This window comes from Ananas comosus, linkage group 14 (genome assembly GCF_001540865.1).
Source record: "Ananas comosus cultivar F153 linkage group 14, ASM154086v1, whole genome shotgun sequence".
Classification (NCBI taxonomy): Eukaryota; Viridiplantae; Streptophyta; class Magnoliopsida; order Poales; family Bromeliaceae; genus Ananas; species Ananas comosus.
In genome coordinates, this window is record NC_033634.1 from 2,144,656 (window position 1) to 2,168,740 (window position 24,085).

Sequence of the window (24,085 nt, forward strand, 5' to 3'; positions counted from 1 at the left end):
TTATTATGAAGATATTGTTCTTCCACTTGTGTGATTTTATGTATTGTGTTTCTTCTACAATCATCATTGTAAACACTGATGCAGAACGAGTTTGTTTCTTTAACACTATGGATTACCGTCTCATGTTTGTTTGCTGTAGTGCATAATCTTGAGTTTGACATTTAAACATGATCCATTTTATGTTCTTTAACACTGTGGCCAGCGATGCTTGTTCGAATTTAGTCCGATTTAGTGGTTTCAGAAGCGATCTTGTTTTGAATCTGGCCCGTTCTTGTTTTACTTGTGTCGGTTTTGGTTGGTTTTTAGCACGTCTTCCTCCGACTTCGGATTATCTAGATTAGTAAAGTTACTATTCGATTTGCTAGGTGTGAATTTTGAAATCAATCTTTGAATTTCATGTCAGATATATATGTGGCTCAGTTTTACCTGCGACCAAACTGAAAACCGTCTTATGAGCCTTCTGCAAATAATGAGCCTGCTGCTCAGTATTATTATTCCATTATTCTAACTTGCTCCGTGTTCCTGACAAAGGATGATTTTTCTAATCTCTGAAAAATAAGATAAGTTAAATTATGTTATCCCACAATCAATCAAAATCATAATGCGAGTAAAATTTCGTTTTATTTACCCTTCTCTCATAACATCAAGCAAAATCTCCCGCATTTCATCAAACACCTCAAGAGGCAGATGAGCGACCCCTCAAACACCCCATCAAAATGCCTCTTTTCCTCCCCGCTCCTCTTCTAAACCCTAAACCCCTCTGCATCATCTCCTTCCTCCTCGTCCTCCGCCGCTCCGCCGCGCTCGCCGCCAGGCGCCGACGCGGCCTCTCCTCTACTTCCGCCGCGCCCGCCTCATCGACTCCCTCCCTCGCCTCCGCCTCCGCCTCCGCTCCTCGTCCTCCTCCCCCACTGAAAATCCCTCCTCCCTCCTCCTCGACCCCTTCGTCGCCCTCCACGCCTCGCTCGCGCCCTCCGCCGCCTCGCCCGCCTCTTCCGCTCCCTCCCCCTTTCCCTTCGCCCCATCTCCTCCGCGCCTCGCCTCCCGCCTCGCCCTCTCCCGCCTCCTCCCCGACCTCCTTCCTCCCTCCTCCCTCCTTCCCCCCCCCTCCCCGCTCGACCTCCTCCGCTGGTCTCCGCCGCCTCCGACGCCCCTCCGCCCTTCCGCCTTCTCCTCCTTCCCCCGCCGCCCCCCGCCGAGGCCTTCAACCTCCTCATCTCCCTCCACGCCCTTCCTCCTCCCACGACCCCTCGCGCCGTCGTCCGCGCCCTCTCGACATGATCCGCTCGCGCCCTCCCCAACTCCCGCCCACCTACACCGTCCTCATCGGACCACCTCCTCCGCTCCCGCACCTCGACGCCGCGTCCCAGATCTTCTACCTGCTGCCTCCATGAGGCCCGCCGGAGTCCAAGCAGTACGACGTCCTCGCCGCGGCCCTTGCCGAGGCCGGCCGGTTCGACGATCTCCGCGCCCTGATCAGGGAATTCCGCTGTGACGGGATCCTCCCCGGCCGCCCGATGCTCGCGGCGGTCAAGGCGATGAGGGAGGCGGGGTTCGTTGAAGGGACTGACGAATTCGTGAAGGAATTGTTGCCCGACAGCCGGATCAGATACACGGTCACCCTTGGGGAAGAAGAAGAACAAAATGAAGAAGAAGAAGAAGATGATGAAGGTGATGGTGACGAAGAAAAGATACGATTGAAGCCGTGGCTCGACCCTACTGCGCTGGCAAGGGCTTTGGAGGATTGGGACCCTCGCGAGGTCGCCGAATTGGAAGCCGCGAACCTGGTGTGGACCCCGCGCCTGGTGTGCAAGCTCCTCCGTGCCTTCAGGAAGGCGGAGTCCGCGTGGGAGTTCTTCTGCTGGGTCGCGTACCAGCCGGGAGGGTTCGCGCACGACCGGTACACGGTCGCGAGGATGATCGCCATCCTTGCACGGGCTGGCCATGCCGAGCTCGTCGACCGACTCCTCTCCAAGGTGAAATCGGAACAAATTCTCCTCCCTTTTGCAACGCTAAGATTGATTGTCGACTTTTATGGGCTGTCTAAAAAAGCCGACGCTGCCATTAGGATCTTCCAAGAAGCCGATTCTATCTGCGGCCCGATTTCGAAGCCTAATCGCTTGTTGCTCTGCTCCTCGCTGCTTCGAACATTGGCCAAGTGTAAGAGGGGACACGATGCGATGGAGCTGTTGGAAGAGATGATGCTACAAAATGTTCTTCCAGATATACAAACCTTTTCAGGTCTGATGCAGTATTTTGCAGGTGTCGGGGATTTGAAGAGTGTTCATAAGCTGTTCGGTATGGTGAGGCAGTGTGGGTTGGAGCCCGACACGTATATGTATATGGTACTGATCCGTGCGTATTGTAAGCAAGAGAGGGCGGTTCTCGCTTTGAGGTTGTTCGACGAAATGCGGAGGTCGGATCTGTTGCCGGATGGACCAACAAAGGCTTTGCTTGTGAAGAGCTTGTGGAAGGAAGGGAAGCTAAGAGAGGCGGCTTCAGTGGAGGAGAGATGTGAGGATGTGGAGACGGGGCTTCCCAGGGCTTCGCCGGGGCATGTGTGGACCGTGAGCGCCACGGATTTTAAGCGGGTTTTTGATATTTATTCCAGATGCTTCGAAGGGGGTGCTGGGTAGAACACGGTGATTGCATGCTGTTTTGTGTTTATGCCTGAAGGATGAGTGGTTGGCTTGCTATGCGCCTTGCGGGTGTGGCATTTAATTTATCAGGTAATTAGTAATTTTGCAGATTTTATGCTTTTTTTTTTCCCTTCAATTGAACTTTGTGATTATATTTCAGTACATGGTTGCACCTCTGAACTGTTTTTGCCGGATTAAGCTAACTTAGTAGATAACTATACCGTGCGGAGGTGTGTGATCAAACTATACGATAGTCTAGTGTCTTAGAATCTGCTGTTCGATAATGAATGGCAATGACAATCAAGAGACTAATTTGACAGATGCCATATTTGGCGGTATACCTCTTTATGCATCACCATGCTTGAATTATCTCTTTTGCAAACATTTTTGTTCGGACGGTCCCTTTTGTACTTCACAGTCTGGAATCTAATTCCAATGTGTCTATGAAAGAGATACAACGGTGGATGCAACTACTTCAAGTTTATTAGTTTGATTCATGTTGTTTAGAATTTTACTTGCAAAGAGGTATGTGGTAAAACAGTTGGACTGTGGAGTACACAATTGGTGCCATGGGAATGTAACTCCTGATGCACAAGCTGAAGTAGAGAAGAGAAATGAGTGTGTTGCTATGTGTAGGCCCACATTTCTGGTTACCTTTCCAATTAAGTCGTGGGAAAAGGAGCTTTTTTGGTTTATTTGGACAAGAAGACCTGTGGATTTTGTCATTTGAATGGCATGCTATATGCCTTGTATACAAGGCAAAGTTTGAGCCTGAGGTTTTGGCCCAGAAAAAGCTGGTTAACAACCAGGTAGAGACCGCAGAAGAGAAGGGAGCAGAACAGAAGAAAGACTTGGGAAAAGGAGGAAAAAGCTAAGAGCAGAATCGCAGAATCGCAATTGCTCTTTATAATAACGTAACTTTAAATGTATGTAAAATAGAAATGTTTGACATCCTAGTCTTGGAATAGGATGAATTAGGATGTAAGTGCATAAGTGTACCAACACATATTGAGAAATAGATTGTCTATGCCCTTTCCGCATTGATTATTTGCTCTAGCATTTGTCTGATTCAATTCATATGTGAATTGCTTACTCGTAAAGTTGCTTACATTATGCCTATCTAATTCATTACAGGATCCGATTCGAGGAACAAGGAGACTTTTCAGAGAGGAGGGGTTGCTGCTCGATACGATGAAGAAGAAAAACGGAAAAACGGCAGAAGACGAAAACTTAACAGTGGATATGAACTGTTGGTATAATCAGGGGGCAGAGAGAGAGAGAGAGAGAGAGAGAGAGAGAGAGAGAGAGAGAGGATTATCTAGAAGTCTTCATCCAGGTTTGGTTTTGATCTCTAAAGCATGAGGAATGTTTTTGGTGCATTCGTGTTCGGCGTGTGATTAAAATTATAAATGGCTGTGAATGGTTGTAATGTCTGCGACCTGCAATAATTATTTTGGAGCTGTAAATGTCTAAAAGGCCATTATTGAAAAGGGAAAAATAATTTGTTACAGAAGGGCTAAGATTATCTAATTTCCTTTGTAGCCGTAAAATCATGATCGCAAAGTTTCTCAGGCGTGTTAACTTATGTATGGATATGGTGACTCTCCTATTGCAGCAGCGACCCGTTGGAAACCAAACAAGAAGAAACTTTGGGGCCTGAATTGAAATGCTGTATTAGATGTATCACTATTGTTTGTTATCATGTCATCTCTAATACTGATTAGCTTGGGAAAAGCTGGAGACTCTTTGCCCGGGTTCGGCCCGGTAAGGCCCGGCCCGGCCCATTTTATTGCTAAGGCCTGTGCAAAGTAGGATCAGCCTGTGTGGAAGCAGGCTTGGCTGAAGGTAAAGTTCAGATTGAAGTCGCCTTTCGGATAAACTAAAGCTTAAGTGAAAATTACTCTCCTTTCGCTGTTTGTTTGTATGTAACAGAATCGTAGTTTTCTTAGTTCTGCTGTTTGTTTATTAGAAAATGAATGATGTAACAATTTGCAGGTGTCAGAGATACTATAATATCTAACTATTTTTTCTCACAATTTTTTACTGTAATTCACATCGGGCTGAGGTGGGCTAAAATTAATCATGTTATTTTGAAAAGTTTGAATTTCCACCGAAGATAAAGTAAATAACCAAAAAAATATATATACGATCGAAAATTATTTTATCCCTCTCTATTTGATATACCACAATTCTAGGAGGGGATTTATTTGGACTTACCATCTTAAAACAACTGAGTTCTCTAGTCCCTAATTTTTAATTTTTATTTATTTATTTATTTATTTTGCCTTTGTTAGCAGGAACGTATGTGCAGTGTCCAAATAGCTAGCACGCTATCTATAACGTGCTATCAGATTAAAAATATTTTTACTCTGATCCAATCCTTCTTTTTTTTTTTTTGTTTTTTAAGAATATAATTTTGCTACCAAATTTTAGATAGATTAAAAATGTCACAACAAAATTATGTTTTTCGCCATTTTGTTTATGAACAATCATTGGAATCCAAATAACACTTATCTAACTTCTCCCAACTATCATGGGACCTACTTTATTTATTTATTAATCAACTCCAACCAAAAAGCATTTATTATGAAAATGATGTGAAACTTTTACCATTCAATTTTGTTTATGCGAATCTTACAATAATTTTTTAAATTACACGAATATTAGATGACAAAATGCCACTGTTCAATTATTCGCGATGGACTTTAAAACTTAGAATAGTCATAATTAGATTTAGACAAATTCCATCGATATTTTGTGGCATTATTTGTGATGGGACACCCGAGATAACGATCACGTGAAAGGGATCGTTTTGAAATAATATTTTATCGAAAAGACTCTTTTCAAATTAGTGTAAAAACTACTCAAGTTCTCATCATATATATATATATATATATATATATATATATATATATATATATATATAAATATATATATATATATATATACTCTCTCTCTCTCTCTCTCTNAAGACTCTTTTCAAATTAGTGTAAAAACTACTCAAGTTCTCATCATATATATATATATATATCACATGTATTTTGAATTTTTTGAAAAAAAAGATAAAATTAAATATAGGATTAGTTTCTGAAAAGTAAAATTTAATTTAACTGTTTTGTGTTTAATATTTTGAAGTGTACCAGTAATGTTATTTTATAATTCGTTACACTGTTGATACTCTAAATAAAAAATAAAAAAATAATGTCAAGTGGAGCAAGAAATGTTGCCACAAATGAACGTTTCCAATGTTTAGTAACTTTTCTAAAATTGCTCTCTAATTGATTGATCAAAAGAGTAAGACCCTCCTTGATCTGCATGGAACATTTTCACTAGTAGATGTTGCTTATCATATTTACTGTTTTGAGCTTCTTTTGAATCCAAAAAATAGTGTGCATATATGCGTGTTTCGAACGCATTATTGAGGTGAGATATAATTCGCATCAAAACAATTCGATGTCTAATTCAAGTTTATACGACTGACTGATAGAAATACTGTAACACTCCACCTATGTTATATATTTCATAAATATATATCGCAAAGTATATAAATATAGTTAGTAACAACTTGCGACAACTTCCTTTTCTTTTTCCGTCCCCCGAAGTCCTAGTTGTCTCACTCCTATAGCCCGGTTCATACTCCTTATAAATGAAATAGATAGCATACTATCTTTTTCTCTCTAAAAAAAAAAAAAACAACTTGCGACAATTTTGTGGATAAAGTATGTAGACCAGTGTAGGTTTCTTAAGAATTATGATTTGGTCTCTTACCTTCCATTCAAACAAATAACCTTTCATTTGTTTTCCTGTGACAAAACTTTTAACAAAAAATTTCTTAATATTTTCTAAAATCTCTTATGTCTTGCAGGAACAATATAAAAGAACATGAATAATGTCGCAAGAAATTAAGTTTGTTGAGAAACAAAGTTATCTAAAATAAAAGAATAAGGCGAAAAATTAATAATAATAATAATAATTTATCAAAATTGAAGGAACCAATGTAGATTTTACCCTGACCAAACAGTGCAAATAAAAAAGAAAACAAAAATTTACAAGATGTATCTCAATCCTATTGTCCATTTTAGTTCTAAATTGGAATCTTTTAAAGCACAATTGTACTAGACGCATTTACTTCTATTATTGGGTACATAGTCGTAGTATAGTACTAATTAAATTGACTTCTCAAAACACTGTCGACTTATTTATCAGCTGTAAATACAAAACTACGTCTCACTTAATTAGACACGTCTGATAAATCTTTTTTTTTTTTTTTTTTTTTTTCTCGCCAACTGATTCGACGGTTCTCATACCATTTTATGTTCTCAGATTCTTTATTTTCTCCTACGGCTGTGACTGCTATTATCTAATGTGAAGAATAAATTCGCTGTCAGAATTTTTTTTTTTTTTTCTAAATAATCTTATAAAATTTTATAATTAGTTAAACGATCATCCAAAAAAATTATTTGGCCAAATAATTCTATTTTTGTCAACTCAGCACCAGATTGAATATTTTTGTCAAAAGTAGTGAATTATTTACCGCTTTTAAGAAGACGACGAACGATTTACTGCTTCTAGATTTTCTATTAAAGCGGTGAATATCGTTCACCGCTTTTTTGAAGGTGGTGAAGGATTCAACATTTTTGAGGGGTTTCTAGACGGCATAACAAATTTTCAGTAAATATTTCAAATTTTATTTATCAGTAGATACCTCAGAGAGTATTGGATAAGGACATTTTATGGAGGACGACGCTTTGGATTGATGATCATGAATGAAAGTTTAAATAAAGTATTTAAAGGAGTTTGTGCTTTATCTATGACGACTTAGACTGCTCGGGGCACATTGTCTAAATGATTTGGACTTGTAAAATTTGAGATATCTATCGGAGATTTGTCGTACAAAGTGATTGTGAATGAAATTTGAGATATCTATTGAAGATTTACCATATTATCTTTTATTAATTAGATATAAAATTTTTTAAAAGCAGTAAATCGTACACCACTTTATAAATAATTTACCATTTTAATAGAAAATTTAGAAGGCAGTAAGTAAATCATTCGTCGTCTTCTTGAAGGCGGTAAACGATTTACCGATTTTGTCAGAATTATTCATTGCAGTGCTGAGTTAACAAAAGAAAAGTTATTTGATCAAGTAATTTTTCAAAGAAAATTTTTAACTAATTATAAAATTTTACAAAATTATTTGAAAAAAATAGTCCTTCCCCATCTCCAATCAGACTTTTCCTTTTTTTTTTTTTTTTTTTTCTCACCCAGCTGACAGCAAAGTCATTTTGTACTGGAGCTCCCATTTCCTGATCTGCCACCTTGTTTGCCTTTGGAAAAATCGTACAGAATCAACCAAACCTGAATTGGCCAAGAATTGGACTCCAACATCATCTCCATTTCTTATCCATCCTAGCTCTTCTTATTCCTCAACAGTGCACACAAACACAAAGAGAGAGAGAGAGAGAGAGAGAGAGAGAGAGAGAGAGAGAGAAAATGTGTTCTTCAACTTCATCTCTTCTCTCCATTCTCTCTCTTCTCCTTCTCCTGTGCACAAACTCATCTCACTCCATACCAATATTCCCCTCCCCTTACATTAATTCTCTATCTCAGAGAGCCCAAAGAGCTGCAGCAAAAGGAAAAGCAGTACTCAGCAGCAGCAGCAGCAGCAGCAAAGACCTGCCATTCACCACCCACTACTTCCCACAGCAGCTAGACCACTTCACCTTCCAGCCAAGAGCAGAAAACACCTTCTACCAAAAGTACCTCATCAACTCTACTTTCTGGGATCAGGGTCCCCTCCACACTGCACCCATATTTGTGTACACAGGAAACGAAGGCGATATCGAATGGTTCGCGGAGAACACCGGCTTCATGCTCGATATCGCGCCTATGTTCGGAGCACTTCTCGTGTTCATTGAGGTACGTATACGTAGTATCTACGGCTTTACTTCTTTGAAAAGTTTAAATTGATAGAGAACGGTAAACAAAATTTTAACATTTAGAATGAAGAGCAGATACGACGCTAGTGGGAGTTTTTATCTTCAAATTCTATATTAGGAGAAGTTTTTGATTGTTACTTTCATCAATACCTGAATTATGAAAATTGAGATTCCGACGACATCTGATCAAATATAGACAGTAAATAGTAACCGAATTTAATAAATCTTTCCATAAATAATAAAATGCTGAGATATTTATCGCATCTGGTCAAATACTGACTCTTTTAATAACTCTGTTAGTAACACCACTTCTGATATTTGAATCAAACTAAACAAATCCTGCATGTTATTACTAAGATCTTTTCAGAGGAAAATGGTGTGTGGTTATTACAAATTCATCACTTAATTTATGTCCCTTTTGATAATTTTGTAGCATAGGTTTTATGGGGAATCGAAGCCATTCGGAAATGAATCGTATAAATCGGCCGAGACATTGGGTTATCTCACTTCAACACAAGCACTGGCAGATTATGCGGTGCTCATCAGAAGTTTAAAGCAAAACTTCTCTGCAGAAGCTTCTCCTGTTGTAGTTTTTGGTGGTTCCTATGGAGGAAGTAAGCAATTTTTTTTAAAAAAAAGAATCTATTTTTACTCTTTTTTTCTTTTTAATTACTAATTAAGCATAGTATTTTCTTAATCCTTATCTAATTTTTGACTGATGTGCGATGTCGTGACTAATGGATGTGTGACCAAATGAGCGAAAATGAGAGTTTTAGAGTGGATTTTCCACAACTTGTATTTTAGTATGTTGTTGATATGTTGGCACCCATATATAAAGTGTTTAAGGCTTAGAAATTAGGATCTAATGATGATGTTTAAAATTTAATAATATTATTTCGAGATTAAAAATGATATTATTAACCGTACTCATCAATAATATTGTGGGGTATCTGTAGCAGTACTGTAAAAGGAGTGCCATAGTCAACCTAGACTAAAATTGTTCCATAAACAGTCCCAAATATGTAGGGTAATGTTAGCTGTACATTGGTCCTATCCTCATACTACTTTGTTTGTTCTTCTAAATAAATAAGTTGTCAAAATTTGATTGATTCTTGCCAATGTTTTAATAGTTAATTAATTGGTCTTAGAATTAATAAATAATTCACTCAAATATTTTGCTGTGAAATTAATTGCTCCAAAAATTGATTTCTTTAAGATCTTAAGATACCAACACAAAAAAAAAAAGTTAACATTGTAATACATTATATATTTCACACTAGAAGAAATATTATCATTTCTTTTAACTAGTAGATTCCACCCCCCATTAGTCAAAAGGACTACTCCAACTTTGTCTGTTGTGCATGTGAGAACTGTGAAACATGGGAAGGATCTGTGCCCTATGCATCATTAATCAATCAGAATACCATTTTTTAATTCATTAGTGATCAGCTTGTTGAGCTGTCACACAAAACTGCTGCAGTCATAAGCTGTTTTTGATTTTTTCTGTTGAATTTTGGCTTGGGTTTCAGTGTTGGCTGCATGGTTCAGAATAAAGTATCCCCACATGACAATTGGGGCCTTGGCATCATCAGCCCCAATCCTGGAGTTTGATTACATTACTCCTTGGAGCAGCTTCTATGATGCTGTGTCCCAAGACTACAAGGTTTGTTCATTGTATACTTCCTAAGATCCCTAGAGCTTTTTTTTTTTTTGTTATATTCTGTATCTGCATTAATTTACAATTCAAGAAGTTGGTGGCTCCAGCATTATCTTTAAAATGCACATGCACAACGATAGCAACCACTGGACTAACCTAGCGCTAGGAGTATTAGTATGACAAATCGACTTTTTAAAGATATACTAGAAAATTTATATGTGGCAATATACATTGGAAACTGAGGGCTCATTTGGCCTAAATTTTGCTTCTACTTTCAGCAACAGTTGACTCTATCAAGTTGTGTAGAAAGAGAAAAGTCAGAGCTTAGGTTATCGCAACGGAAAACACAACGAGATTTAACGCTCGAAAGTGATCTATTGCATAGAGAATCTATTACAAGGATACCAATATGATGCTTTTTACTGATAGTACTAGTTGTACAAAATTTTATTGAACAGTACCATACCCTACAACAGAGCAAACAGGGCCATAGACAAAAAGAACATGAATGAATTTCAGATTTTGCAGGGGTGTATATGTATACTAATGCTTCATCACACAATCTATATGACAATAAATTCATATCCGTACCATCTTAGCTATGCTTTTGCCATCTTTGTAGGATGAGAGCTTGAATTGTTTCCAAGTCATCAAGGAAAGTTGGGATGAGCTGATTGCAAAGGGAAGTACGAAAGAAGGGCTTTCAGAACTCAGCAAGACCTTCAGAGCTTGCAAGTAAGTTTTCTCACATTACCCAACTCTTTTTAAAATTTGAAAACAGGGCATATACTTGCAGGCTTACTAGTAGAGAAAAACCTTATACACCTACTAACCATGCATAGAACTCTGTACATAGTAACACATCTCATATAGTTAGGATGTTAGTAATTTGCATCCCTAAAAGATCGATCAATCGAGATCTTATAGAAAACGATACAGAAATAGTAATACTCATCTTAACAGTTTCGATGTCTCTACAGGAGTATTCAATTCGTAAATTCCATACAGAATTGGCTATGGACGGCGTTCGTATATACGGCCATGGTAGATTATCCAACACCAGCAAACTTCCTCATGCCTCTACCAGCCTACCCAGTAAAAGAGGTAAAATCTCTAAATATATGCTCTTTAATTTAGTAAACTTAACATCATGCGTATGGAATTTGAACAACAAGCACAAAAGTTAAGCATCCTCCTGCATGGTAGGAAAGTTTGGCGTGAGACACATATTTGCCCTAATTTTCAACTGAAAAGTCAAGGAGTTGATGCCAAATATTCAGAATTCCTTCTCATTTGTAGCCCTGGTATTATGTAGCTAGTACTTGTGAGTAATGAATGTTTCTTTTGGCTTATTTAGATGTGCAAAATTATAGATGGATTTCCGCAAGGCACCGACAAAATCAGCAAGGTTTTTGCAGGAGCAAGCTTGTATTACAACTACTCTGGTGATGAGCAATGTTTTGATATCGAAAATCAGTCGGATCCTCATGGCTTAAATGGTTGGGATTGGCAGGTACAAAAAGGAAAAAAAAAAAGTTGAACCAATTCTATGAACTTAGAGTATATATAGTGGGAATTGAAGCATTACAGTCTCTGACAACACCAACATCAGAAAAAAAATAATGAAGTGTTCAGTAGTAATCTAATTGTATCCTACTTAATACATGGTTTATGTGTTTTTTTGTATTGTTTCAATGATCATATCAGAATAAAATAGAGATGCCAAATGAATCAACTAAGTCTAGAATTGTTTCTGCTTTTTTAAAAAGCAACAAAAATATTGTGTAATCCAAGGAAGACCTTGATACTTACTTACCATGCATGGTACTGACTACTTGTTTAAGATTCAAAAAATACATAGTTATACATCTTAAAATAGTTATATTTTTTATAGTTCACCAAGAAAGTTGATCCAAATATCACAGATTTAGCTAGCTCAGGTTCCATAATAGAAAAAATAAATGCCTTTATTAACTAGAATTATCTGAACAAATACAAATACTACTGTACTCATACTTCTTCTATCAAAGAGTAAAGCAAGCAAAAATTTAAAAAAAATTGAAAAAAGTTTGTTAGTCTATAGGCATGCACAGAGATGATCATGCCCATGACGGTCTCGAATGAGAGCATGTTCCCCCCATCGACATACAGTTACAAGGATGCCGAAGACCAATGTGTGGCCAAATACGGAGTTCGACCACGGCCTCACTGGATTACAACAGAATACGGTGGCAATGTAAGTTGCATTTCTTTCATGCATTTGATTGTAACCCATGGAAGAATTTTAGCAGAACCATAGTCGTTCTAAATTGATGTTTCGACAATCGATAGAAAATTAAGTTTAAACTATCTGAATTGAAGATCGACACTGATCATCAGCAGTGTCCCATCTCTACAATCAACTGTTTACTCATAGTATACTTGTTTATTTTTGTCATGAAGCAGAGAATTCACCAAGTTCTCAAGAGATTCGGAAGCAACATTATATTCTCTAATGGAATGAGAGACCCTTGGAGCAGAGGGGGGTGAGATTTACCTGACTTTTATCACAAAGACATATAATATGATCTAAAGTCATGCTAATTACTCTACAAAAAGAGAAGGCCATATTCAGTAACTCTGATTCTTGTTTTCCCTCTTATTGAATTGTAGGGTACTCAAGAACATATCAAGTAGCATCACTGCCCTTGTCACAGAAAAAGGTCAGCAGGCATTAAATCAAGTTGATATTTCCATACAGCAATGAGCAATTTTTTATCAATATTGCAAATGTTTATTTGGAGTTAGATGCAAAAGTTAACTTACAACTGAACCAACATAAAGATTCTTCGCGATTCTTGTGATTTATGGTCTAATTACTAACTTTTGTAAACTATTTTTTACTTCATCAGGGGCTCATCATTTAGACTTCAGATTTGCCACAAAAGAAGATCCAGAATGGGTTAAAGAACAAAGGAGACAAGAAGTTGAGATCATCCAAAGTTGGATAGATCAGTATCGCAGAGACTACGAAAGTTCATCATGATGGGAGAAAAGCCATCAAGGATTGAAATACAAATATTTGAATAAAGTTGAATGAATGAGAAATAAAATTTGAGCTTTTTGTACTGAAAATAGATTACTTTTTAGGCATTCCAAAGAAAAAATTGTTTCTGTTTTAGCCTTTTCAACTGGATGCAGAATCTGTACAAATTGGAAGGAAAGTTCATGATACTCTGTAATTTTTTTTATAAATTGATTGGTTCCAAAACCGCCGTAGTCGAAGGTTTTATTGTTTTATCTCGGTTTGATCCTACTTTAAGTTCACAACAAGATTAGTATGATAAATATATTTTTACTCATTTCTTATGAATTGCGAGTTGGGTTTTGTTGGAAAAGGAATAACCTCTTCTGTGATGAATTGGATAAATTCAAAATTATCAATCCAACGGAGGGATCCAAAAGATACGGAAGAAACTTCTCATTTCATGGAGGCATGAAAGACAGTATAAAATCACAAATAAAGAAAATTTGGCCACCATACTCAAAATCAAGACCTTTGCCAAAGAATTAGAGCACCAACATGAATTGAATCAACTGAAAATGATGAAGTATACAAGTAGAAATGGAAAAGTGAGTGCATATCCAATGTATGTTCATAGATAAAAGGATGAACCATGAATACTCTACGGCCTTTCCACACATGTTAACCCAGAGTGGTATGTTTAAGAAACATAAAGGAACTCGTTTAGCTTTTGAAGACAGAACAAGATTATCTGATTGAATGACAATTTATTAAAAGATTGTAAAGTTGAGTTATCGAAGAAATTGCTTTGCCTACCCATGAAGACACCACTGAGTCTCGCTATCAGAACATAAGCGGTGTGTGTAAAACAAAAAAACTACCCAACACAAAGGCATGTTCTGATTTAGTAGTTATTACAGTAGTAAATTGCAGTATCCTGCTTTAGTCGAGAGGGTAAAAGTCAAACATTGAAAGATCATACCATTTTGCAATAATGATAAAAAAAAAAAAAAAAAAACTGGGAAAGAGAACAATCTCATAGTATCATCTTAAAAATTTCAGCATAAACCGAAAAAAAGGCAATCAGGAACTTACATTTCCAAATGATAAGTAGATAGGAAAAATTACAATCAAGAGAATTAATAACTCCAATTATCCTTTCCCAGGTTTGCTGGAACATCAAGTTGCCTTTCGATTCACTTTGAGGTAAGGAAGCGCACCGATCACATTATCATAATCACTTCTATTAACAGGGTGCTGCAAAAAAAAGAAAAAGAGAGGGAAAGAAAAAGAAATTATATAAGAAAGTTATTGACCGTAAAAGAAGTCAAATATGTCTCCCAAAAATTCACCACTACAAACCATTTCCTATATAACTAAATAACCAAGACGTTCAAAGTATAGAATAGCTGATGCTCATTTTGTAATAGAAGATTCGTTCTGAAATAAGTTGATTGGTGCATAATCCTTTCCATCGATTTGTAATGGGTGATGCTCAAACTTATCTTTACATGGCCATTTCTAAGTAATTGTTTAACTGTTTATTAATAAACTAATTTCTGTTTTCGATTCCTACACTCGAAGAACACATTAGCTACAAAACCTGTGGAAAAAGGAGCTGGTTTTGTCGAAATAATTTTATTAAAATCTGCAATGTCATTAAAACTAAAAAGCTTCATTAGAAAGAAGAGCGAGATAATTTGAAAAAATCGCTGGTTAATTTAACAATATTCCCATTCAAGCAAATAAAACCTAAAATGTTTCACATCAGACATAAGTGAAAAAGGTAGAAGCTGATCTCAAACACACAAAAAGGGGGAAAAAAAGTGCTTTTTTACCATCTTGGAAAGGCGAAGCTTCCGCTTGGTGTTCTTCTTCCCCAGCAAGTGCTGCTTCCCGGAGCGCCTCCTCACTATCTTCCCACTCCCCGTCACACGGAATCGCTTCGCCGAAGCCTTCAAATCGACAAACTACGACATGGGTTTCGTCCACCGCAACGGATCAAAAGGGAGAAACGGGTGGTAAAGAATCGCACCTTGTGGGTCTTCATCTTGTATCCTTTCGCCGCGAACACGGTGAGAGAGGAGGGCGTTTGCGAGGGTGATTGTGATGGGGGGAGGTTGGTGCGGAGAGTGAGGGGGGATGGGAACGAGGAAGGGGAGCAGGTGAGGCTGGTTTTGAAGGAGGGGAGGGTGGAGGAGAAGCGAACGACGCCATGGGAGAGGCGGAGAGGAGCTCGGAGAGTGGGGGAGAAGGGGGAGAAGCATAGAGCGGAGGAGGAGGCCATGTTTAGGTGCTCCTCCTCTTTTTCTTTTTCTTTTTAATTTTCGTTTGTGGCTCCTCTTAAATGGATCGTGTAGTTTTGGGATAATTAGAGGATAAAATTGAAAAAATGGTGTTAAATTTTTTTTTAAAAAAAATGGAGTGGATAAATCTTATCATGGGCCGGGCCTATGACGGCCCATTATCAAAAATTTTCATATAAAATAAATATAAATATAATTTTAATATAAAATAAATATGGTCCAAGCGTTCGCGCGGAATCACGAGGGCCTTTAATTAATTGGGCGGTTGTGATTTCGAGCTATGACGGAATAAACGGTGGATACCCTGGCGGTTCATGGATTAGGCGGTGAACCAGGTGCAGGGAATTACTTCTCAGTACAGGTAACACCGACTCAGTTTGCTCCGCGTCTTCTTCTGTGGAATCGCGGGGTAAGTTTCGCTTGATCGATCGCTTGAGGTATTCGAACGATTCCTTTATTTTTTTACTTTTTCCATTTAATTTTTAATTTGTTTCTTTTTGTTTGTGTTCCATTTCCTGATCAATTCCGCATTGGAACCATCCTAATCAAGCGCTAGGGTTTTGTTTCAATCCCCCTCTCGGGGGTTTCCCCAAAAAAATCCCATTTTTAACCCTAAAAGGCTCAATTTTTTCTCAGTTGGAGTTATAAATATTAGCTTTTGGTTTTTTCTACATCAATGTTGGATTTTGGGTGCATTCCTGTATAATTTGATGCTCTTGTGCTTAAATTTGCTTTGAGTTTGTTGTACTAAAGGTGCATATCCATGGAAGCATTGTAATGTATGCTTAGCCTTAATAATTTCTTAGAGTTGATTTCAGCGTCCGTATTAAGGGTCTGTTTGATCTTGCTGCACGATACCGTACTGTTTGATAAAGTGTTGTCTGAATAGTGCGATCAGTAAAAATGTTATATTTATACGCCACCAACACTACTTTTGACGGTCAGAATCTCATTTCTGCTTCCTGATGCAGTAAAAGTTTTAGACTTTTCTCTTTGCAGAGTGTTCTAGAAGAGGTTGCTATTGCTGAAAGTGGAAGTAGAAGCTTCGGCCGCACAGGCACTAAAGGCTTATGTCAGAACTTAATTCGCGCAATCAGCTCCTTATTGGGCATTCTTACCATCTTAAATGCAAGGATATGTAATATTTAGTTGATTGCACGTAGTTATAGTTTTGCCCTTAGAGTCCATTGTCGAACATTTGTATCTCTCGCTAATCATGAGATTGTGAAATTGTGATATATATACTGTTTGCTTCTATGTCGTAAGCTTACATTCAAAGATTTCTCCCCAGTGCACTTCATGCTAGAGTCTAATAAGTTCATGCTGAAAAGTTTAACATGTGAAGAACTTGCAGCGTAATTTGTTCTCTGTCCCTTCAGATTAGCTCTATTCTTACAGATGAAAATCAGTGGGTGATATTATTCAATTTGTCTACTTCTGAGGGTTTCTCTTTTCTTTGTTTTTCTGTGTAATAACTTCCCTTTTGCATTGTTTAATGAACAGATTGACTCGGCCAACTTGCATGCTTTTGAGGTATTATCTTTTACTTGGGCTAAGAGGCTAAGCACAAAATGCGAGATGGGCTCCCGTCTGAAGCTGTCTGGCATGCAAAAGCAGGTTTTGGGCCTGTACAGAGGATTCCTGCGGGCAGCTCGATTGAAGGCCGCGGAGGAGCGTCGTGCGATTGAGTCGGTTGTTTCGACCGAGTTCCGCCACAACGCGAAGAACGTTGATCGCAAGAATTTTATTTACATTGAGTACTTGCTGAGACGCGGAAAGAAGCAACTTGAGCAACTCAAGAATCCTGATACCACTGGCTTATTGACCCTTAAAGTGAGTGCGAAAGAAAACTAATTTGTTGCCTGTATTCTTGTCTTTTTTGAATTTTCGGGGGGAAAGGGGGATTTGTTATCCGACTCAATCACTTAAACATAAACCACAATAATACTTTGTTATGTTTGTAGCCGGTAGCCAGTATTTTGGTAAGTATACTCTTTAGATGCAACAGTAGGTAGGGTCAGCTACTGATATGGAGTATCCTATTCTCTAACAAAGATACAAGTTAAACCTCTATATAGCATTTTTAATACTTTGGAGGGGGATATAAAGTCTAAAGAATCGGCTGTCAGAATAATTGCTTTTATGATATGTCAATTTGACAGAAACTTGAGTTATCTACTTCAGAATATTTTGGGAGCATTACATTTTGATGGTGGATAGTCAACATGAAAAATTAGATTAAATGATGAAGAGGAGTAATGATCTATGAAATGGAGAATCTGAATGCATAAGATTGATATCAAAGTGGACCCCCATTTTCTTTTGAAGGGCGCCTTCTGACTTGCTTTTGCACATTATTTTATATTATCGCTTTTTTGTGCTTTTCTGCATTTTATTGTGGTTTTGGTAGGATATATTCACCAAGTACTTTATTACTGTGCAGTTGTTGTTGTTTTTAGAAGTATCTAATAAATGTATTACTTTTAGTTCATTATTTACAGATTACCTCTATTATTTGTTCCTTATTGGGTAATTAGGCGTAACTCATGGGAACATGAACTGTTCTAACAACTGCTTTTCGTTTGAAACTATCAGGCCTCTTCATCTGCCGCAGCAAGTTCGCAATCTGATGCTGGAACTTCTGTCCCTTCTCATGATCAATGGGATGTTGATGAATCAAACGATAACATTACAGCGAGTCGATCATGATCACATATGCCCCCCTTCCTTTACAGAGAACTTAAGATTGGGAAAAATTTTGAATAGAAATTTGTTGAGATCTCCAACATGGTGAATTCTGTTATTACTAGTAGCCACCAGAAACCGTGCAGTGTTGAAATTCACATCACCAACATAGTTTTCGAGAATAAGACAGATACCAGATATATCTGCTTTTACTCCTGAGGTTCAATTCAACTCTCTTATATTAGTTGCTGTAACATGACTTCTTGAGCTCAGCAATCCGTGGGTCGAGTTATATGATTATAATCACATCTTTAGCCCAAACATGTTGTTCCAAGCAACAAAGCTGCATGCTTGTAAGTCAAATGTTACTCTTCACTTGATACAAACAAAATTTCAGCTTTAATTTCTGCTAATTATACTTCTGCACTTTTATAATATTTGGTTCTTGTCCTCTGTATTCCTGGTGAGGGATGATGTACTAGGGGGATTAGTCAAAAGATCAAAAATACTGAAAAGTATCTTTCTCCTTTAGTATACAGAGCTTCATCCTAGTGTTTTCTTTTTCTTTTTCGAATAAGAGTACTTAAAGAAGAACTGAAAGTTGCCTTGAATTATTATGTTAGTAGAATAATTGAGTGGGGCACCCAGAACTCCTGTTCACACTATTCTTTCACAAGAGCTAGTAAGTATCAAAAATAGATTGCAAGTGAAAAATCAAATGGACCATGCCATGTGCACGGTGAAAAACAGTAACAAATGAGGTGATTATGTGGGGAATTCAATCCTCCACCTTGCAAAACTGAGGGTGATTTAGGACTAGCTCCTATACTGTATCGTTCGCCAAATGGATATGATAGTCAAAGAACCAGTAATAGTCTCATCACTATTCAATCACTCCCAACTTGAATTACTATTCTCATGTCATATAACATTGGTGATTTTGAAGATTATCCATGTAGCACAAAGTAGCCAAACAGTGAAAGTTTGGCCACATTGATGGTGACAAAGAGAACTTGGTACTTTGGACTTGTATACTTGTGTTCCTTGTTCTTCCCATCATCCACTAATATGAGATTTGTATGGAAACCTCTTTTTGTGCCACCCTCTCTCATTCTTTTATCTAGTTCAACGAGTATTATGGGGACAGATGTGGACCTTAAAGATCTCAAATAAAGATATGACCTAACTTCAATAGACAATCTACAGTGCAGGATCTTCTTATGTGGGTTATGTGCTACACTTTAACCACTTTGACACTGCTGTGAAAAGATCAATAAAGCAGCAGAAGCCACCCATATCCACTGATGCTATCTTTTGTGTTTACTTAATTCCACACTTTCTTTTAGTAGTGGGGCTTTTCAGTGTGTGCTTAGGTTGCTGAATTGAGGAGGAATTGTTTTTCTAAAAGTGCTTATGGTAACATTTCCACATATTTTTGCTGTGTAGGAAAGCACTTGGTGGGGGCCCAATTCTCCACCTCAGCTTTCTCCAGATCTTTGTCGGCCACATGTCGATTTCGAGCCGCCAGGTGGAGTCGCCTGATTGGTTCCTTCGTGTCGCTGTGTTTGCTTGTAATTGGGTGGAGAGTGTAAAAAAAAAAAAAAAAATCCCATTTTTGCTGGATAGAGCTAGAATATGGTCTAAATTATGCCAAATTATATATGAATTTGTATAATTTGAATTTGAGAGGAGCTTATTTTGCATGTGCCCTATCTTTGATTAAGAAAGTTTTGACATTCTCAGATGAGTCTCAGGTGATTATTGCATCAAACCGAGTTGTGCAAAGATATAAAGGGAAGGTGATTCCTAAACTGTTGAAGAGGAATTTATTCTTAGACAGTGGATGCTTAAATTCATAAAATGAGCTTATTCTAACCAACACTATAAACACCCAAGTTAACATTGCAAATTGTGGAATCACCACCTTTGTTGTCTACAAAATGTGTGTGGGATAATATGGAGTTTGACCCCGCATAATATTCATGAGAATTGGTACTTTGCGAAGAGCTACGTAAGTAGTTACATTCATATGGAATTTTAATTTCTTCTTGTAATAAGTTTACACTAAACACTAATTTTCGGTGAATGATTATATTGCCTAAAATGGAGCTTAGATTACTCTGTGGTGGCCTATTGTTAATAGTGCATGGGTTAATTAAGCCCTAATCATTAATGATATCAATGTATCTTGAGTATATATGATGATTCACGCTAAAACCTTTACCCAAAATTAATTGAAACACTGCATTAATCTACCTCCAATACGATGAAAGAAGCAAATTAACCTCAAGATTTAATTGATACGGATGCGATGCATGCATTAATTAACATACACATTAATACACGTTTGATCAGCTGTATCTTCACCTGATACAACAAATCTCTTCAATAATTACATCAATTTAAGCTTCGCAGTTACTCTCCAACCTCCAAATATATTACATATGATCATGTGCAATGAACTAAACATCTCAACGCCAAATTAAAGCAAATTAATAACCATGCATGCTTAATTTCTTGTAGAGACTATGTATAATATATATGATGAAAGTATTATGTGCATATGTGTATGCGCATAAAGAATTAATGTGTATATATATATCATTCAAACGCATGTGTATAATACAAAAGTTTCCATGGGATCATTATTGATGGAGCTTTTTGTGACGAAATATGGAAATACGGTGATCTCCTATTTATATCGTCAGAATTATTTTAGCCATTAAATATGAAAAAGTAAAATGAAAAATATGTGATTTTTATATTGGGTTAGTCCTGATAAATATATAGAATGTGTTAAAGTAGAGAGAGAGAGAGAGATTAAAAGCTCCATGTAAGCTTCTTTTGCAAGATTCCTAGCTCTCTCTCTCTCTCTCTCTCTCTCTCTCTCTCTCTCTCTCACACACACACACACAGATTGGTTTGATCCCTTTCCCATTACATTCATTCTCTCTCTCTCTCTCTCTCTCTCTCTCTCTTTTAGTAGTAGTAGGAGGAGGAGGAGGAGAAAGGAGAAGTGCAACACAAGAAGTAGAGATAATTAAGTAAGCTCAACTTATCATCATAGGATAATATTCATGGATACCACCACCCTCTCAGAGAGCTCAAGCCTCTCCCTCTCCCAATACTCCCCACACCACAACCACAACAAAGCCCACCCCTCCACCACGATGACGCACACAAGAGAAGAGCAAGAGATGTCTAAAGAAGAGAAAGAACCAAGAGATGATCATGATCAACCCAACACTAACAACAACAACAACAGCGAAGAAAACAACCGCAGCGAAGCGTCGGCGGCGCTGCCGGCCGTCGAGCTCGACCTCCTCGGCGTCCTCGCCGCGCCGCCGCCGCCGGCTGAGCCCCGCGTGTTCGCGTGCAACTACTGCCGGCGGAGGTTCTACAGCTCGCAGGCGCTCGGCGGCCACCAGAACGCCCACAAGCGCGAGCGCACCCTCGCGAAGCGCTGCGCCGCGCCGCTCAACGGCGGCAGCAGCAGGCCTCTCGGCATCCGCGCGCACGCCGTGATCCACAAGCCCTGCCTCGGCGCGACGTCGTCGGCGGCGGCGGTGGGGGGAGGGTGGGTGTTCGGAAACCACGCTGAGAGCCGCCTGGCGGGGATCGGACGGCTCTACGCGCAGGACTACGTGTTCAGCGCGGCGGCGAGGGCCCACGCAGCGAGGTTCGAGGGCGCGGAAGCGATTGGTTATAAGTGGATGGGTGGTGGTGGAGGAGGAGGAGGAGGAGGAGGAGGAGGTGGTGGTGATAGTAGTGTGAAGGTCAAAGAGGAGAAGGAGTTGACCGACGTTGACTTGACTTTGAAGCTGTAGAGACTGTATAGGCGTTGACTTTGACTTTGACTAGTTAGGCGTATGAGTTTGGGTTATATATATTATATATATAATATGTGCATGATGCAACATTAGATGATTATTATACTGTGGAATTTAGTTTTTTTTTTTTTTCTCTCTAACTTTATATATTTCCCAATTTTTGATTGCAGAGTTGAATAGATTGCAGTGATTCAACTTAATTAGTTCAAGGTATTCTTAAATTATGTGGATTTTTTTTCTCATAATTTGGATGGATTTTTTTTTGGGGTGCTTTTTAATTAGTTCAAGTGAGTGTGATTCACTTATTTTGATAAAATATCGTAATCTTCTATTACAGTAGTGATCTGCAGTTGATGTACGAAAAAGAATATATTGAATTACCTTAATTTGTATGTATTATTAATTGATAGAATGTGATGACATGGACAATTATGTAAACAGCTACTAAAGTAAGGTTTTCTTTTAAAAAAAAAAACATTCTTTATGAAAAGAACTACTAAGCAAGCTGAGACATTACACATATATGGGTATTGGGATTTTTGGTTAAAATTGGATTTCCTAGATTGGGTGCATTGAATTCTTTTTCAACTCTTCTATTTTGAGTTTGTGGTTGGTTTGAAATAGAGCCTTCTATGGAAGTGTCTACATAAAATTTACTAGTTCCTGCTGGTGAATAAAAACCTATGAATGCAATTAGAGAAATGTTTTTTTTTTAGGTTGAAAGGTNTTTTTTTTTTTTTGCCAACTAAGAAGGAGATTTAAATTTCTAATTTTCTTGTGTTTCAACTCCTTGATTTGCTACTAATAAATGGGGATCCTCTCTCTCACTCTTTATATATGGTTTATATAGCTGGCTAATTATATGAAAATCCTTATCATAAATATGGTCTCTTAAATGACATGCATGTACAGTATCTTCTAAATTGGTTATTTGCTTACCATGCAAGAATATCTTCCTGGTGTTTTAATTGAATAGTGATTAGTAGTCTTAAAATTTGGATCCAATTTAATCACATTATTATTACTCATAATTTGTGACCATTTCCACACAACCTGCTAAATGCCTTTACCATCCCTGTATAACCCAGTTGGATTATACATTGTGCTATAGAAACTTCATTTACATCGTAGAAAATATATATATGTTGTCAATATCTATTTCAGAATGAAAAAGAAAAGTCAAGCCAAATAGACAGCCAAAAAGACACTAACAGACTTGAGTAAAATGAATAATGAAACATTCCGATTAAAATATTGTTCGAATTTAGGTATACTGATCGATTTTACATATCGAACAATTATTTTCAATTTCCTGCCACAGCAAAAGCTTCAAATATTTTTATCTGCTAATATAATACTTTTCAGAGCAAATTAAGCTATTTTAGAAGTGAGCAGAGCAGATACTAAATGCCCTCTACAGCATGCCTTGCATGGAATATAAAAGTGTAAAGCACATCACCCATGCTTAGTCCCTCATAATAGTTTCCAAAATATCCCATAAATCATGGGGAATCGAATGCATGATCTCCACCTTTAGCAGACATGTTAATTATCAGAAATGAGCATGATCTTTAAGTTAAAAAAAGATCAACAATGGCATTATAGGGTTCTCCACAACATTAATATATGAATTTTCTACAACTAAATTAAGGTCAGGAATTCGAATTACTGCATTGTGTCTATATTAGAGGCTCAAGTTTCCAACTTTGAATTTGGGTCATTATGGTTCAACATCTGATGATAAAAAGTTGCCTAAATTACTGTAGGCTTTGTTCTCCACATTGTACTTTCCTAATCTCTACCATAGAAAATTTTCTCCTCTTTATCAAAACAAAGCCTTCTATGTGCTCCACCATTCTTGCATCATAATCTCTATTTTAGGTGGTTGTGCTTCTACAGCTAATTTCCATAATTAGAAAAAAATGGTGCTTTTAAATTATTAACATTGGTGAAGTTCTTTGGTTAGTTGTTGCCCAATTTATGGATAAGGTTATATTTTGTGTTATTATAGTGTGCAGTAGTTTA

The 24,085-nt window shown here is 37.8% G+C and overlaps 6 protein-coding genes across 14 annotated transcripts; 5 read left to right on the forward strand and 1 right to left on the reverse strand.

Annotated features, from left to right (window-relative positions):
- Window positions 79-1,495, forward strand: LOC109720006 (vegetative cell wall protein gp1-like). Its single transcript, XM_020246866.1, has 2 exons — window positions 79-135; window positions 815-1,495. The coding sequence occupies exons 1-2, from the start codon at window positions 79-81 to the stop codon at window positions 1,493-1,495; spliced, it is 738 nt and encodes a 245-aa protein (XP_020102455.1).
- On the forward strand, window positions 1,295-4,152 carry LOC109720158 (pentatricopeptide repeat-containing protein At5g66631). 2 transcript variants are annotated; one of them, XM_020247053.1, is made up of 3 exons: window positions 1,295-2,160; window positions 2,263-2,729; window positions 3,774-4,152. In XM_020247053.1, the coding sequence occupies exons 1-2, from the start codon at window positions 1,518-1,520 to the stop codon at window positions 2,634-2,636; spliced, it is 1,017 nt and encodes a 338-aa protein (XP_020102642.1). In that variant the 5' UTR covers window positions 1,295-1,517; the 3' UTR covers window positions 2,637-2,729; window positions 3,774-4,152. The 2 variants fall into 2 exon arrangements, with proteins under 2 accessions (XP_020102642.1, XP_020102641.1); XM_020247052.1 differs by having other exon boundaries at window positions 1,295-2,729.
- Window positions 7,971-13,514, forward strand: LOC109720529 (lysosomal Pro-X carboxypeptidase). The gene is made up of 10 exons (XM_020247707.1): window positions 7,971-8,558; window positions 9,012-9,192; window positions 10,108-10,241; window positions 10,858-10,970; window positions 11,216-11,339; window positions 11,593-11,748; window positions 12,319-12,471; window positions 12,681-12,760; window positions 12,888-12,937; window positions 13,127-13,514. The coding sequence occupies exons 1-10, from the start codon at window positions 8,133-8,135 to the stop codon at window positions 13,258-13,260; spliced, it is 1,551 nt and encodes a 516-aa protein (XP_020103296.1). The 5' UTR covers window positions 7,971-8,132; the 3' UTR covers window positions 13,261-13,514.
- Window positions 14,143-15,579, reverse strand: LOC109720530 (50S ribosomal protein L35, chloroplastic). Its single transcript, XM_020247708.1, has 3 exons — window positions 15,275-15,579; window positions 15,078-15,194; window positions 14,143-14,496 (listed from the first exon to the last, which is right to left on the reverse strand). The coding sequence occupies exons 1-3, from the start codon at window positions 15,524-15,526 to the stop codon at window positions 14,419-14,421; spliced, it is 447 nt and encodes a 148-aa protein (XP_020103297.1). The 5' UTR covers window positions 15,527-15,579; the 3' UTR covers window positions 14,143-14,418.
- On the forward strand, window positions 15,872-19,913 carry LOC109720634 (succinate dehydrogenase assembly factor 1A, mitochondrial). 8 transcript variants are annotated; one of them, XR_002219020.1, is made up of 4 exons: window positions 15,872-15,982; window positions 17,049-17,378; window positions 18,141-18,583; window positions 19,677-19,913. XR_002219020.1 is itself a non-coding variant. In XM_020247875.1 (3 exons), the coding sequence occupies exons 1-3, from the start codon at window positions 16,672-16,674 to the stop codon at window positions 18,252-18,254; spliced, it is 456 nt and encodes a 151-aa protein (XP_020103464.1). In that variant the 5' UTR covers window positions 15,989-16,671; the 3' UTR covers window positions 18,255-18,662. The 8 variants fall into 8 exon arrangements, 1 of the variants encoding a protein (XP_020103464.1); XR_002219018.1 differs by lacking the exon at window positions 15,872-15,982 and adding an exon at window positions 15,989-16,953; XR_002219015.1 differs by lacking the exon at window positions 15,872-15,982 and adding an exon at window positions 15,989-16,683.
- LOC109720008 (zinc finger protein AZF1-like) lies at window positions 21,308-22,057 on the forward strand. Its single transcript, XM_020246869.1, has one exon. The coding sequence runs from the start codon at window positions 21,308-21,310 to the stop codon at window positions 22,055-22,057; it is 750 nt and encodes a 249-aa protein (XP_020102458.1).